Raw genomic sequence first — 12,757 nt, forward strand, 5'->3', positions numbered from 1 at the left:
ACCTGCGTCCCTTCCCTCATGGCATGGTTCGGGTGTTCACCAACAAGTGAGACAGTTACTGCACCCTTTCATCAAAACTAGTTTATTATGTGCTTGTTTTCTGCATGCTAATCACATGCCATTGCACATGCAGAGGCAGTCTGCCCAAACTGCAGGGGCAACGCATACCTTTTGTTTCAATCTTGCTCTTAGTGCCCAATTCCTTTGGGGACTTTTTGTCGATTTCCGCAGCTGCTTAAATTCTTTAGTTAGTTGCTTTGAAAAAACCTGGTCCTTACTTGCGCGTTTGATGGGGAGGGGCTTTCTTCCTAGCCCGAAAAATTCTGTTGATTGTTCCCTCATGTTGGCTAATGATTATTATATACTGTTATAGTTGTAAGTGCTATAATATGTTGTATAGGAATGGTGTCGACATTAAGCGAGTGTGGTTGACAGGTCCCACTTGATTTGTCTTTTCCTTTTTTGGTATCTCTTCCAACCTGGCACCAAGAGCGCCTTCCTTGGTAATAGCCGTGTATGCTGATTGCCTTTTGGCCTGTGTGACAGTTTTGTTTGGCTAGGAATAAATAATGTCTGGACTTACGAACGCATGGGAAATAATAGGGCTTTTTGCGATTTTTTGCCGTGGCCTTGCATCTCTTTGCACTGCACATACTGTACATCCTTGTGGAGTTAAGGCACGCTGTGTGCAGAACTTTCTGGGTTTCCATTGCCTAATTTGGTGCCACAAATTTCGCCATCAACAACAGAAACAACAGCTGAAGCTTCGTACAGTCCACAAAATACTTTGCCTTAGTGGTGCACCTTTCCTGCCAGGAACGCTGTCTATACCTTGTTGCTGCTGTTTACTCGAGGACGCCAATCTGGCTTGCAATTCTGCCCACGTCATAGTAGAGTGCGGCCAGGACGAATAGCCCCCTGATATGTTCCTTTCCTAATTAAGTGTTAAAATGGGCGCTTCATCGAATGTTATGAAATGATTTTGAAAAAGCAGCGTGAAGTGCTGGTGCATGTAAAAAGAATGGGCAGCCCTGTGCTAAGTCTGAACTTTTACAGGGATATCATTGCGAAATTAATTCAGTGTGATTATAGCCAGTATTAGTGCAGACAGGCCCCTTCGGTATGAAATGGAGCAGTCTGTTTGCACACAAAAACAAAATCTAACTCCTACGCTGAAGTTGAAAATACTATCTAGAACAAAGGAAAAAGGGTGCCTTTCACTGATCTGCTTGGAGAAATCACTGGCTGAAATCTGATAATGTGTTCCCTTTGTACTGGAGCTACCTGTACTATGCTTTGGAAGTGCACAGAGCCCCGTGTATAGTGAGCCAAGGATTTATGTGCAGCGTGTTTCTGCCAAGCCTACCAGTGATGTTTAAAACCTCTGAAGTGCAACCGTTTCAGACACACATTATGTTCTGTGGAAAAAAATTTGAAATTTTTTGTTTATTCAGAACCCCCATTTAACAAAAATAGCATGAATAGCCCAAAACCATGAGAAATTCGCGCACGCCGCACAATTCCGCGCTCGTCAAACTGCAGCATTATTGTATCAATCACATTTATGCACAATTTTTCTTATCATCTGAAGCTGTTTCTGCGACTAAAAATTAGGCACAGTGTCACTTAAGAAAACGTTTTACCGCGTCAGAGAAGAAAAAGTGACAGCACCAGACGGGCTTTCTATGCGCCGCACGAACCTTCGCGATGTCTATCTTTAGTTTTGTTTTGAAAAAGCGGTTCTTTTTTCTGGACACGATGGGGCCCTGCCATTCTGTCCAGCAGGTGTAAACAGCGCTAAACACTTGTTTGTTTTTATTGCGAAAGCAATACTGCTCGAGGTTTCCGCTCTTGGCCGTCGTCCCGGAGAATCCATCATTGACCTTTAGCGTGACCTATGTGTGACGTTATACCAGCTGTGGAAAAGCGGCCCCCCTCCAACTCGGCTCGTCGCGATCGTCCCAGCGAATCCATGCTTCCGCTGCCGCGAGGGGCGCTCGCTCTACGTGACGTCATGCCAGCTGTGGAAAAGCGGCCCCCCCAACTCGGCTCGTCGCGATCGTCCCAGCGAATCCTCCACGCGCCGCTGCCGTGGGGGAGGCGCTCGCTCTACGTGACGTCATGCTAGCTGTGGAAAAGCGGCCCCCCAACTCGGCTCGTCGCAGTCGTCCCAGCGAATCCTCCACGGTATGTCGGATGATGTGTATGAGGTGAAGCTGCAACGATGTGCTGCAGCTAAGAAACGGCGGCGTGCGGAAGAAACGGATGAAGAGCGGGAACAACGTTTAGCTAAACGGCGTGCATATTGTAGTCGTTATGGAGAGCGCGTTAAGAGACGCAACAACGACAGAACGAAGCGAGCAAGAGACAACGCGCTCAAGAGACGCCAGAAGAACGCGCCTCAAGACTCGAGAAGCGTCGTAACGCAGATGCGGCTAGAAGTGACGCCTACCTTAGTGACTCTTCAACTGCGGAAGAGACCGCTTTGAATTCTTGAGAGCGTCGGAATAAGACGCTGCGTAGACGACGTGCCGAGGAAACGAAGCTTTCGCATTTCGACTTGAGTTAAACAGAGCTAAACCTCAGACAATTTTTTTAAGAGTAGCGTGCACAAGTAAACGCTGTACCGCGAAGGGAACAAGATGGCTTTTGCAGCACTATTGTACGATTGGTGGCAGACGTTAGAAAAGACGTGAATAGCGTTTGTTAACTTAGTTCGCTGATTAACTAAATTCAAACAGTTACCTTTCAAAGTATTAAGTTAGGCGCTTGATATAATTAAAGATTTATAGCTCGCTGTTAGCAATCTCCTAATCAGGTTTTCGAATTTCGAAAACACGGTCATGCTCGGCGCTGTGACGCAACGCATCTTGGTAATTAAGGCGCGTCAACCAAAACTGCGCGGCAGTAGTAGAACGCGCGCAGACCACCCACCAGCACGCCATTCGGCGGTGCGCGCATGGTGCGCGTCACTTGACGACGGCGCGTCCCACCCTGGCAGCGCAGCCCTAGTGGGACAGAAAAGGTCATGTGACACGTGTGCCGCCAAGTGACGTGTGATGGGAGTGGCTGCCTGCGCGCGTTCCGCTGACGCGCGGTTTCGGCTTGACGCGCCGGCATGGCCGAGATTACTTGCGGCCCAGGGCTGAGCTTAATCGTGTTTTAGAAATTCGAAAAACTAATATGGCGATTACTAACAGCGAGCTACAAATCTTTACACCATGCGCCTAACTCAATACTTCGAAAGGTGCCTATCAGAGTTTAGTTAACCAGCTAACTAATGTCCGCCACCGCTTGGCGTATATTGTTATGACGCAAAAGCCTCATTTTAAGTAGTACTGGCAGGCTTGGCTGAAACACCCGGTGTCTAAAAAAAATGTGCAAGTTATAGTAATGTCGTTGGCGGTCGGCTGAGCAACCAGGCACGTAAGTTATATACAGAACCCTTCGTTTTCGGGTAAAAAACCGATTTTACCCGATTCCTGCACCGCGAACACATTTCTTGGACTTCTAGTTAACCCCAATTTCTTCCCGAAAAGGCACCTCCTAGAGTACACAAAAGGGCAACGGAGTGAAGGGCTCGTCGGTATACAGGGTGTTTCACCTAAAACTTTACACAATTTTTAAAATAGACCTTTTGAGTTAGAAGAGCGCTTTTTCGGCATAGCAGTGTAAGCGGTGTTGTACATCAAAATATATAGCTGAGACGTGCTAGTTAACTAGCAGGATGATTAACTAATATTGAATAGTAAACTTTTCAACTATTACTGTTAGGGTGTTTAAGTATTGAGGGGCGTGCAGCCTACTGTAAATAATATCCATATCAGTTTCTAGAACTTCAAAAACTCAGTTGCCCTCGGCGCTGTAGCCCAAAAAATTTTCGCTACATCGCGCCAGAGCACCTGCGCTTCGAGAAATTTGCAGGCAAAGCAACCTCTCCAGTGCACTTGTCGAAATAGGCAAAATTTGTTGGGCCACAGCGCTGAGGGTAATCGCGTTTCCGAAATTCTAAAGACTGATGTGAATATTAATGAGGGTGGTCTACACCCCTCTCAATAATTAGAGTCTAACAGTAATAGTTGAAGAGTTTTGTTAACCATCCTGCTAGTTAGGACGTCTTAACTGAATTTTGATGTCTTGCATCGCTGACATTGCTATGCTGCAAAAAGCGCTGTTCTAACTCAAAAAACCTACTTTTTAAAATTGTGCAGTCTTAGGTGAAACGCCCTGTATACGTAAACTACATGGAAGGGCAGAGAACGTACGTTTTCCTGAACAAAGCTGAACACGCCGAACGAACATTAGCGCATATTCTGTGCATATTCCTGAGGAAAGTTAGCCCAACTGGTGACCTAACATCTCATATGACATGACCTAATTTGAGGAAATGTTAATAATATAATAATTGGTTTTGGGGCTAAGGAAATGGCGCAGTATCTGTCTCGTATATCGGTTGACACCCGAACCGCGCCGTAAGGGGAGGGCGAAAGGAGGGAGTGAAAGAAGAAAGGAAGAAAGAGGTGCCGTAGTGAAGGGCTCCCGAATAATTTCTACCACCTGGGGATATTTAACGTGCACAGACATCGTACAGCACACGGGCGCCTTAACGTTTTTCCTCCATAAAAACGCAGCCGACGCGTTCGGGTTCGAACCCGGGAACTCCGATCAGTAGTCGAGCGCCCTAACCACTGAGCCACCGCGGCAGTTAACGACGAAGCTTTTTTAAAGCACGCATTTTTTTCTGCCTTTTATTTCATTGCTTTCATTTTTGCTTTTTGTGTTGCTTAATGAACTTTTGAATTTGTTTTATTGCGGACAACTCTTGTCTATAGAAAAGAAAGGCTTTCGTCACAGTCAAGAGTCACTGCAGCAACAGCCGCAGCGTTCATAGGTTTACGAACACCTTATATAAGTGCCATTTCCAAACGGAACGTACTTTACGTTCAATTATTTAAACCGTAGCTATCTTTGTTTTTATTTTTGTGGAGCCCCATGCAGGGGCATCATTCGCTACGCACGTACACGCCATCTACGGCACAATTAAACAATTTTAGCCCTTCAGGGCTACCAGATTAGATGAGTTGAACCTCGAAGACGACCGCAGATAGAAGCCGCACAGCGCAGCCTTTGCCTGGCAAGTCGAGAAAAAAAGACTAACAATATGCTCCAGTTATTCTTAGCCATAACTGAAAGTTTTCCAAGGCAATTCGGCAGAAAATTCTTATGCAATAGATCATATAACTAACACCGTCAAAAGTCATGATTCCTTAATGCAAGAGTGCGCAATAAGGGCGAATAATAATAATAATAATTGGTTTTTGGGGAAGGAAATGGCACAGTATCTGTGTCATATATCGTTGGACACCTGAACCGCGCTGTAAGAGAAGGGATAAAGGAGGGAGCGTAAGAAGAAAGGAAGAGAGCGGTGCCGTAGTGCAGGGCTCCTGAATAATTTTGACATCCGCTGGAAATAGTTTCAACCCCCGCCTGGGAAACTGGTTTTTGAGGAAAGGAAATGAGGCAGTAACTGTATCACAAATCTCGGTGGACACCCAAACGGAGGCGTAAGGGAAGGATTAAAAACTGGTTTTTGAGGAAAGGAAATGACGCAGTAACTGTCTCACAAATCTCGGTGGACACCCGAACTGAGGCGTAAGGGATGGAATAAAGGAGGGAGTGAAAAAAGAACGGATAAAGAAGGTGCCATAGTGGAGGCTTCCGGAATGTTTCGACCACTTGGGGATATTTAACGTGCACTGACATCGCACAGCACACGGGCGCCTTTTGCGTTTCGCCTCCATCAAAAGATTCTAAACGCGGCCGCCGCGGTCAGGTTCGAACCCGGGTACTCCGGCTCAGTAGACGAGCGCCTTAATCACTGAGCCACAGCGGCGGGTTCAACGAAAGGTATGATTCATCGTTTACTACAGGCTCTGAGTGTACCAGAAGGAATGTGGCTGAGAATGGCTTCTTGCCGCACTTGTCTTCTGCAGCGAGACTTTTTTGCGAGGTTGTTACTTTGTTTATAATAGTAATGCATCTAAATAAAGTTCTTGCTTGGGCCGGCTGATCTAGACGGTCAAAATTTAAAAAAAGGAGGTGCGTCCGGCTTCTCAGCATACCCGCTGCACTCGGCCCCACCCGCACCTGAGGCTTCCAACGTCGCGGACACTATGTTACTTGTGCCAGTATTCACAAGTGAAATTCGTGACGAACCTTGTTCTGGTCAAACCGCCGTCGTGAAACTGCAATGTTCCCGGGTTCGAACCCGACCGCGGCGGCTGCGTTTTTATGGAGGAAAAACGCTAAGGCGCCCGTGTGCTGTGCGATGTCAGTGCACGTTAAAGATCCCCAGGTGGTCGAAATTATTCCGGAGCCCTCCACTACGGCACCTCTTCTTCCTTTCTTCTTTCACTCCCTCCTTTATCCCTTCTCTTACGGCGCGGTTCAGGTGTCCAACGATATATGAGACAGATACTGCGCCATTTCCTTTCCCCCAAAACCAATTATTATTATTATTATTATTATTATTATTATTATTATTATTATTATTATTATTATTATTATTAAAGGAAGTTGCGCAGTGTTTGTCTCACATATCTCGTCGGACACCCGAACCGCGCCGTAAGGGAAGGGAGAAAGGTGGGAATGAAAGAAGATAGCGAGGTGCCGTAATGCAGGGCTCCGGGATAATTTCGGCCGCCTTGGTACCTTTAACCCTATAGCAGCACAGGTCATCGGCCCAATATTGCAACAGGATGGTCCCATCCTGGTTCTCTGTAGGGCCGGCTTTGCCAATACAGTTCCAATGTTGGGCCAGTTACTTGTGCTGCTTGGGAATCAATTATTAACGTGCACTGACATCGCGCAGCACACGGGCGCCTTTGCGTTTCGCCTCCATCGAAACGCGGCGCCCGCGGTCGGTTTCGATCCCGGGAACTCCGGCTCAGTAGCCGAGTGTCCTAACCGCTGAACCACAGTTAAATGACTGCGCAATGTACAAGGCGGGCAGCTGCCTTGCATGCACGCGAAGTGCTGCGTAGCAGATAATTGTTATAGAAAAGAAAAATTAATTCGTGGAAAACTTTTGCGCAACCAATCATTTCTATGTGTTCGTGAAATATTGAAATAATATAGGACATTTTGTGCCTCGCATAAAACCGAGCGCTTATAATAAGTGGTCTTTTGTCACAAAAAAAATCAGCACCCGAAAAAAAAACAATTATAAATATTTTTGCTGAATAACACGATTTGCACCCAATTTGAACTAAAAACATATCGCGCGGTTTTTACCACTCGATTCTAGCTATATACCACACTAATGGAATCAATTAGTTTAACGACCATTCTACGGCGGAACTAGCGCAACTGTGAGTATAGGCGGACGCCAAGTTTTCTTGGTGCGGTGCGCTACCTCGATCGGGCCAACGTTACGAGGACGAAGCCCACCGCGGCGCTGTGGTTCTATTGGCTACAGATAGTAATTTCGCTGTGGTGTCAGTATTGTTGGTGCCACTCTAATTATAGACGAGTGCATATTCGCCAATTATATACTGATCTTTTTATTCTTTATTCTAATGCACACGAGAGAACTACCAGGTGTTTCAGGGAAGCCCGCCAAAGATTTAAAAAAAAATATGCTTTTTGAAGCACCGGGTAATAATAATAATTGGTTTTTGGGGAAAGTAAGTGGCGCAGTATCTGTCTCATATACCGTTGGACAACTGAACCGCGCCGTAAGGAAAGGGATAAAGGAAGGAATGAAAGAAAAAAGGAAGAAAGAGGTGCTATAGTGGAGGGCTCTGGAATAATTTCGACCACCTGGGGATCTTTAACGTGCACTGACATCGCACAGCGCACGGGTGCTTTAGCGTTTTGCCTCCATAAAAACGCAGCCGCCGCGGTAGGGTTCGAACCCGGGAACTCCGGATCAGTACCCGAGCTCTCTAACCACTGGGCCACCGCGGCGGGTTGAAGCACCGGGTATGTTTTCCAAATCATAGCGCTTCAAAAAAAAAATTGCAGGGGACACTTAAGCTCTGCCTAGAGGGTGTGATGCGATAGCGTAATTAATTCCCATGTAGGCAGAAGGTCATTCTCCACTTTACATTCATAGATTTCTGGGAGTCTTCATACCCCTCCTGGCGCAGTGGCGCAGCGGTTAAGCGATGCGCCACTGCCCTGCGATGGCCGACGTACTCCCAGCGGTGGGTCTTGTGGGGCCCAGGTTGCTCTTCCTGAGCGACCAAACATTAATTTAACTGCCACCTGCCACAGTGGACAGTTTGCTCACTATCCGGTGGACAGGTTGCGATGACGCTTCAAGGACACGTGACCTGGGTGGCCCGCCTAGGCTGCTCTCTGGGGACCACCTGCCAGAGTCATGCTCGTGATTTTTCGCTCACAACGCCGACGTCGGATTTTCGGGACCACGGAGCCTTTCAATGCTCTCGCGTTAAAAATTACGCCGAGAAACAAAGTGAGACCACGCAAATCACTTTACTCATAACCTGCAGAGGAGTTTGCAAGTAAACATGCAAGAACAAGTCAGCTTGTTACGGAAGGCTACTCATTCAACTAAACATCTAACATGGACACTGTGTATCACTGCACAATATTCTGCGTCCGCAGGCCTTATAGCTTTGGCCAAAGCGGCTTTGGCTCTGCTATGAATCCTGGTCTATAATTACTGTATGGACTCACCCTGTAGCTGTAGGGAGCCTGTAGAGTAACCTATCGCGGTGTTTTAGTGGCTATGGCGTTCGGCTGCTGAGCACAAGTACTATAGCACTGTAGCACAATATCACCGCATCAAATCCCGCCCGCGGCGGCCGCATTTCAGTGGAGGCGAAATACAGAAACGCCAATGTTCTGTGCGATCTCAGTGCTCGTTAAACAACCACAGATGCTTTTAAACTACTCTGGAGCCCTCCATTATGACGTCTCTCGTAGCCGATGTGCAGCTTGGGAGCCCCGCCGCGGTGGCTCAGTGGTTAGAGCGCTCGACTACTGATCCGGAGTTCCCGGGTTCGAACCCGACCGCGGCGGCTGCGTTTTTATGGAGGAAAAAAGCTAAGGCGCCCGTGTGCTGTGCGATGTCAGTGCACGTTAAAGATCCCCAGGTGGTCGAAATTATTCCGGAGCCCTCCACTACGGCACCTCTCTCTTCCTTTCTTCTTTCACTCCCTCCTTTATCCCCTCCCTTACGGCGCGGTTCAGGTGTCCAACGATATATGAGACAGATACTGCGCCATTTCCTTTCCCTCCAAAACCAATTATTATTATTAGCTTGGGATGTAAAGCTGCGCAGTACTCTATCGCCTGGTCACTACTGCGCGCTTTTTTCACAGCCTCAAAAAGGCGCTCTGAACAGATTTCTCTTTAAAAAAAAAAAAAAACTGCGTCTTATATGGGTTGATTAGACGTTCTGCAACTTTCTAACTGAAATATCTCGCGCATTTTCAGTCATTGAGAAATTATTTTTAATCTGGCGTCATGTTTTATGGCAACGGCTGTCTGTGTGCTTGTATTGTTTGTTTTTATGCCTATATTATGCTGTTCTTGTCGCTATACATATATATTGTGCCCATCCTGCTTGGGTCCGTCAATCATGTAGAGTATATCGAATTGAAAATGAGATTTAGAAGTACGGAAAGATGAGCAAGTTGGTTACTACTATCCATGGTAAAACAGCCCGGAAAAACACGAGGACGGAACAAACACGACGGCACAAGCGCTGACTTTCGTGCTTGTTCCGTCCTCGTGTTGTTCCGCGCTGTTTTACCATGAAAATTATGTAAATAAAATGCACCGCTCGCCCTAACCGATCGCCTAATATCCGTCACTTTTCATCCCGCTGCATGCACAATTCTTTGCTATTTTTTTAAAATTCTGTCTTTCTTCAAGGAAGACACCCGGAATTATGCAATGAGGACACTACTTTTCCTTCCGAATTATCTTCGCCTGATTAGTCGCATACGCAACAAACTAATATTAACACAAAACAAGAACATTTCTCTTTCATTTTAACTAAAATTTTACTTCAGCATTCTATTTTTAGGCTTCACGCGACAGAATTTGCCACATCAGCCTTTAAGGAAAGGTCACTACAGTTTCCGGGGGCATTTGGCGGTACGCGTACAGTGCGTGCGTGTGTGCGTGTTTTAAACGGCGCACGAGGTGTGCCAGCACCTGCACTAATGATGTTCGAAATGTGGTGAACGCAGCAGACTTCTAGCTATGGGCCGACCAAAGCGGCCCTCCGCTTCCGCAGCAGGCCAGGCAGATTCACGAGTATGGCACCGTTCCGGAGCTGCAAGAGACAATGTAAACAGGCGTGTTAGTTGGCAAAGTTCCTCCAATTATTCCTCCAATAGCAGCAAAATTGACGCTGAGGCGTAATTAAGGCGAGGTCAGGGAAATATTTGCGAACGCCATGAAAATACTAGGCCTACCATCATTGTCACTTTTTTTGTGTGTGTCCAAGAAGTGGCCCCATGCGGACACAAAATGTTCATTTGTCATTTAGTCCATATGTCACACGAGACCCGTGAAAACGGTCTCACAAGGCCCGTGTCAAGCTCTCAAAGAGCTGCAGCAGCTCTTTAGAGTTCACTGTGTTGGAAAAAAAACAACTGCAGATTTAACGCCTATTGGTCGCGCAGTGTTCATTGGTGCTTCTCTGCTTGCCTCGTGAGGCGGAAAAGCCGACGTCGTCCCCGTCGTCGGCGTCGCCAGAGTCTGAGGCTGCCGTGGCTCCGCCGCGTCGTTGGTTCGCGAAAAATCCCAGGAACACCAGCAGCGGAGACCTTGCGCAGCTTAGAGAACAGAAGCGTGGCCTCCGCGATCAGCTCCGGCGGCGCGCCGCCGGAGTTGATCGCGGAGGCGACGACAGAAGCTTTGCACTTCTCACGGAGGCCACCAGGAGCGCTTGTGAGTGAGTGTGACGTCATCGTTCTTCCTTGAGGAAGCGGAGTCAAAAGTTGCCTTTGCGCACGGAAGCCTCTAGAACAGTGCAGAGTGATGCCGTCATGTGGATGGTATAAAGAGAGGGCCTTATCGTGTTTCACTCTTAGGCGGAGCTAAGCATCACCCAAGTTTGTCGTATATATTGCATGGTGACAGAGCTTCCGCCGAGAGTTGTGGTGTAGTGAACAATGTGTAGTGATACCCGCCTATTTGGCGCGACAGTGTTGCTCAGATGCTGCTGGCTTTACATCTTTTTAAACATTGCACGTATATATAGCGGGTGTTGGCAGAAAGTCATTCTTTAAAAAATAAGCTTTTTTAGACGCTAGCTAATGCCCTCAGTCACCCCTGATGAAGGAGCCGAGTGGGCTTCGAAACGTTGGGTTAAAGTTAACATTTTTGGTTGGAGATGTGCAGTTTATTATAAGTCTTCAAACCCAAACAGACAGGTAAATCTGTCAAAATGTTTAGTTTTCAATGATCATTTCTTAACGATCATAGTGGAAGCGCTGGCGGAAATGATAAAACTAGCGATAGGAGGTAATTAGTATGGTAACTGCAAGAGGATTCTGAACTGGGCGAGTTGGAGTGGCTTAACAGTTAAACTCATCGCAAACAGACGAAGACAGAAAATAAATTCAGTGCACACAGGAGCGCCGTCTCACAACTAGTTTTTTTTATTTCGAAGGTAACAAATATAACGCATGAAAAGCAGGACAACACAAAAGATATCTCGTAAGAGTGGTCAAACAGTCTATATATACTGGAAGCTTTTATGGTTTTTTTATCTGTAGTTGTAACCCATGTGACATACCAGTTTTAAAGTTGTGGTTTGGGCTTGTAGGTCTTGCTGCATGCAGGGAGCAGCTCGAAAAGACGAAGACGAACACAAAAGCTAACAGGACAGGCGCCGAACTACAAACAACTATGACGGCGTCAGTGCTCTTGAGAAACGGCAAAAATGGGCAATAGCATCGACGACGGCCTGGTATAAAACCATTATAAGGGGGCTCTCTGTGGAAAGGCTCTCTTATTCAACCCAGTAAATGATAGACAGCGTTGAACGTAACGCTGCAGTTTCTTGCAGCTCTTCGTGAGAGCTGTGATCCGATATTCTCCACCGAGATGTCTAGTCCTTTTGCCAATAAGCGCGGCCGATTCCGAGGTTTCGCCGTAAATTAAAAGCCACGGTTCTACGCATCTACCAGTACAATTTGACAAAAGCTTTCCTAGAATTGAGTCGGCTTCCTGCGCTTAGGTGCTCAGTCATGCCCACTGTGCTCTTTAAAGAGCGAAACGATGTCTTGCGGCGATATTCTCGTCGACATGGGTTTAAAATATCAGCGGTACTGTTCTGAGTGCCTCCTCAACATTTCTGTGCTTTGAAAAAGAAAGGAGGAGGAAATTTTCTTGGCGAAGCGTTAACGCACAAATTCTCGCTGTTTACTTGTACAGTATTGTGCGTTTTTATCGTGAAGACTCAAGTTTCCCCGCTTCAACCGCTGGCTCATTTGCCGTGAAACTGCACACAGAGCATGCGTATTATGGTAACTTTTGTATCGTAGCAAGTTTCACGACGGTGCTTACTTAGTTGCGCCGTGCATGATGCGAAAACGTAATCGTCTACGTAGAGATCGGCAACCAAAACCCGCAGACGACACTTTTTCGCTGAAGGGCGGCAGTGGCGCCATCTGTTTTGGGCAGTGGGAACCGTCACGACAAGGCCGCCGAGGCGAGCATTGCAAACAATATTCTTTAAAAGGTAAAGCCTCGTTAAATCATTTGTTCT

General features: G+C 46.9%; 1 protein-coding gene and 1 non-coding gene across 3 annotated transcripts in view; one reads left to right on the plus strand and one right to left on the minus strand.

The window, feature by feature from the left end:
• The window catches only part of CCAP (Crustacean cardioactive peptide), an 88,982-nt gene that overhangs the window by 863 nt on the left and 75,362 nt on the right, over window positions 1–12,757 (minus strand). For both annotated transcript variants that reach the window (XM_077646943.1, XM_077646942.1), the window contains exon 4: window positions 10,192–10,312. In XM_077646943.1, coding sequence (XP_077503069.1) covers window positions 10,238–10,312 — 75 coding nt within the window. In that variant the 3' untranslated portion in view covers window positions 10,192–10,237. The remainder of the gene's footprint in view (window positions 1–10,191; window positions 10,313–12,757) is intronic.
• On the plus strand, window positions 8,976–9,047 carry TRNAS-ACU (transfer RNA serine (anticodon ACU)). Its single transcript has one exon. It is a non-coding gene; the product is annotated as a tRNA-Ser (tRNA).

Source organism: Amblyomma americanum, chromosome 1 (genome assembly GCF_052857255.1).
Source record: "Amblyomma americanum isolate KBUSLIRL-KWMA chromosome 1, ASM5285725v1, whole genome shotgun sequence".
Taxonomy (NCBI): Eukaryota; Metazoa; Arthropoda; class Arachnida; order Ixodida; family Ixodidae; genus Amblyomma; species Amblyomma americanum.